The following is a 3193-nucleotide window of genomic DNA, read 5'->3' as shown; positions in this document are numbered from 1 at the left end:
TATGAAGAGAGGAATGAGTTTGTTGTAATCTCCAAGGAGTTCCATGTATAAACAATCTCCTGTAGAAACATTATACGTGATGTCAGAAAGCATCTTATCGTGCTTGATGCTATAAATGTTCTTGCCGGAGGAGACTTTGATTTCACCTGCATTCTCCGGATTCACGGTGATCCGAAGTTTTCCGACGATCGGAATCTCGTAGAAATGTAAATTATTGTTGAAGACATAAAAAGTTTAGCCGACTTCATCATCGTATTTCGTCCAAAAGCTGTTCAGGTGAACGATCAAAAGACCGTTGAGTTTGGATAGTATTGAAGATAAAAATTCATTATCTGTCGTCGTGTGGTATACAGTTTCCATGTTGGTTTGCTTTCTGAAACCAAATAAATCCATCGGCATTTTTTCACGTTATTTAATACAGTAAAAAAAATTCTGTGACGTCTCAAAATTTGAGTTTTTTTATCGGGTAAAAAATACGCTGTATTTATCATTAAGTAACAAGCGTTTGTTGTTGCAATTACGTGTTATGCGATGCATGAGGTAGAAAAAAAGTTGCAGGTTGGACTTAATGACTTAATGACTTCCGCCTGGAGGCACGAGTGAAGATCGTTCGTTACCTCTTTTCTTCTTTCCCCAAAACGTTTCAAGCACGCAAAACAGAAAAGAGCGAGAGACATCATGGCAAAACGGTTATTCACACATGGTACATTTATCACTGGTGTTTCCAATGCCTAAATTTCGAGTGTATGTATGTGACAAACAAGTACATTTAATTTATTGTCCGTACCATCCAATGCTAGCTTGGTCACACGTGTTGTATACAGTTTGTGAGAAGTATTCACAATGCAATGATCGGTGGCTAGCTTTGTTCTTTTTTGAAATAGGCATTCTTTGTAATCTTCTATGGTGAATCTGCCTGTGCTAGTTTTTCCTACGCCTTTTGTTTTCTTGATATCTTTCTTATCTGCAATCTTCACGCAGTACATTTTTGCCCGAAGTCCTGCAAATTCACTGTTGTAATTACCGGCCGCTTCGTCTTTGAACTTTCCTATGGCCATTTTATTTTCCGACGAATGCAAGGGATGACCTGATGGTAAGTTGCTAAAATCAAAAAGATGCTTCATCGAAGTCAGATCATGATGAAGGTCTTGCGTTTGGATTAGAAACACAAAGCTATCGGTGTCGATGTAGCAAATTTGAATGTTATCCCCATAAAATGGTTGGATTTGATTGTAGTAGGATTCGTACATGTGTAATGTGAAGAGTTCAAGAATGGTGGCACCTATAGCAATCGGCTTATTGAGCTTAACTTTCTTCTTGTTACGTTCAACTAATATTAAAGTCTCATCGAAAATGGTGAATGTTTTGAAGTATGGGGAAGCAGCAATTTTCTCAAATTTCTTCACATCCGTGACTAATGTTGCATCGATGTACTTGTCCATGTTCTTCATTGTTTTGCCGTAAAGTGCATTGTTAAACAACTTGTAGAGGTCTTTGTCCGCAGAAGTTGTAGATTGTGCTCGACGCTTGGCGTTCTCAGCAATATACGGCTCCAACCATTTGCTCTGTCTGAACTTCAAACCTCTATGTAATTTCTTGAGCTGCAAACCATGATTCAGATAGAATTGAAATAACCTGTAGTGGAGAATGTAATTTCGTTTGTTCTTCAAGCTTAATACGAGTTTTCGCTCCGATCCTCCAGGCGGTTTTTCTTTTACTGGAGCCATGGCCAATCCTTGATGTTTATCATGGAGAGTTTCGGGATAATCAAGGTCGACTTCCAAAAACAGCCCCATTCGTTATTTTCGGCGGAAAGTTCCTCTTCGTCCATCCATTGATAGTCACTGATGGGAAGACACTGCGACATGGAATGGCCGTATAAATTATTCACATCACAGTAGACAATGTAGGTGTCAATTTTTGATTCATCGTAACCTGGAGAATAAGGATTATTTGCAACAGCATTGCGACGTGGTCATTGGACAATGCCACAGCGTACTGCATTCTCAAGAAATACATATTGGTCCTTGTTCGTGATGAGCTCCAGCGCTACATTGGTGTATTTCAACATGTTCTCCCATGTCAGTCCCGGTGTCGTAAAAAAATGTGCTGGGTCCAACTTGTAGATTGCAATACATCTGTTCCGAAACGATTCGAAAATGTCCATCAGAAGGGTGACATCAAGTTTGAGATACAGGTCGTGATAGTCCCGAAAAGTTTGACAGTTGAAGGCCGACCACACTCTACGGGCATGTTGATAATCATCTTCGGAACAAACGTCCTCGGTTAGATGAGTATAAAATGAAGTACACGATGGCAGTTCGGTCTCGTCGAATTTGTCGAAATCAATGACGTATTCATAGGGGTAGACGCCCTTACGTTTCACAAGATTCAAATTGTCGTCCCCAAAACATTGTTTCGTGGCCACAAGATCTTCGTCGCTAAGTTGAGCTGCAACGGTGGCCAGGCTGGAAGACATGACATTGTAAGAGTCCAGGATTCGCACTTCAACACTTTTTCCGTGTTCGAGAGAAATCCACACCCTTACAGCAATATACTTCTCGCTCGTTCTCGTAATGATCCTGATGCGATTCGTGATTGTGTAGAGCTCCTTGATGAACAGATGTGTATCGTACTTCTCTGTGTAATGGAGATACACAGCAATAAATCGGGCTTCCTTGATTTTGAGATTACACACGTTACAAATGATGGACACAATTTTAGAAGTTTGATGGTTGTGATGTACTACCTTGTGATTTTCGGGGGTGAAATCCTGCTTGCACTCCTCGCATCTTGTTGCCATGTCATGTCTCTGTCGTTGTTCCGTTGTGAGTGGCGGTGGAAAAACGTAAGGACCTTTAAGTCTAGGTGCAAGTTCTTTGGCACATTCTGCTATTTTTTGACAAAGTTTTTCCCCAGCATCGGATCCACAATACGCAATAACATCATTTAACTTTTCCCCGTAAATGGCAAAACTGCAAGATTCGTGGTGAAAAATTGGTATTGTGTTTGAGATAGTGGGGTCAGGGTCACATGAGTCTAACGGAACTTGAAAACTTTGAAAATCAGCATAAAGAACAATAGGATGGGGGACAAGAGCCTGATATTTTTGAAATGTCATCTTGCTTCCGGGTTCCGGCATGACATCTTCGGGTTCTGCATGCATGGAACCGAAACACTTGTGTTGCCCCAT

At 40.7% G+C, this 3193-nt stretch overlaps 1 protein-coding gene across 1 annotated transcript; it reads right to left on the bottom strand.

Annotated features, from left to right (window-relative positions):
• Positions 1-731: 731 nt before the first annotated feature.
• Positions 732-1796, bottom strand: LOC145983131 (uncharacterized). Its single transcript, XM_083116410.1, has one exon. It carries the CDS (start codon positions 1794-1796, stop codon positions 732-734), a length of 1065 nt encoding a protein of 354 aa, XP_082972536.1.
• Between the last annotated feature and the right edge of the window lie 1397 nt (positions 1797-3193).

Source organism: Lepisma saccharinum, unplaced genomic scaffold, assembly GCF_977018435.1.
Source record: "Lepisma saccharinum unplaced genomic scaffold, izLepSacc3.1 HAP1_SCAFFOLD_685, whole genome shotgun sequence".
NCBI lineage: Eukaryota > Metazoa > Arthropoda > Insecta > Zygentoma > Lepismatidae > Lepisma > Lepisma saccharinum.
Note: the sequence above shows the minus strand (reverse complement) of the source record. Positions and strands in the feature narration are given on the sequence as shown.

Excerpts from the sequence above, each read along its gene's own strand:
- LOC145983131 (XM_083116410.1), bottom strand. The coding sequence starts at position 1,796 with ATGGGGCTGTTTTTGGAAGTCGACCTTGATTATCCCGAAACTCTCCAT.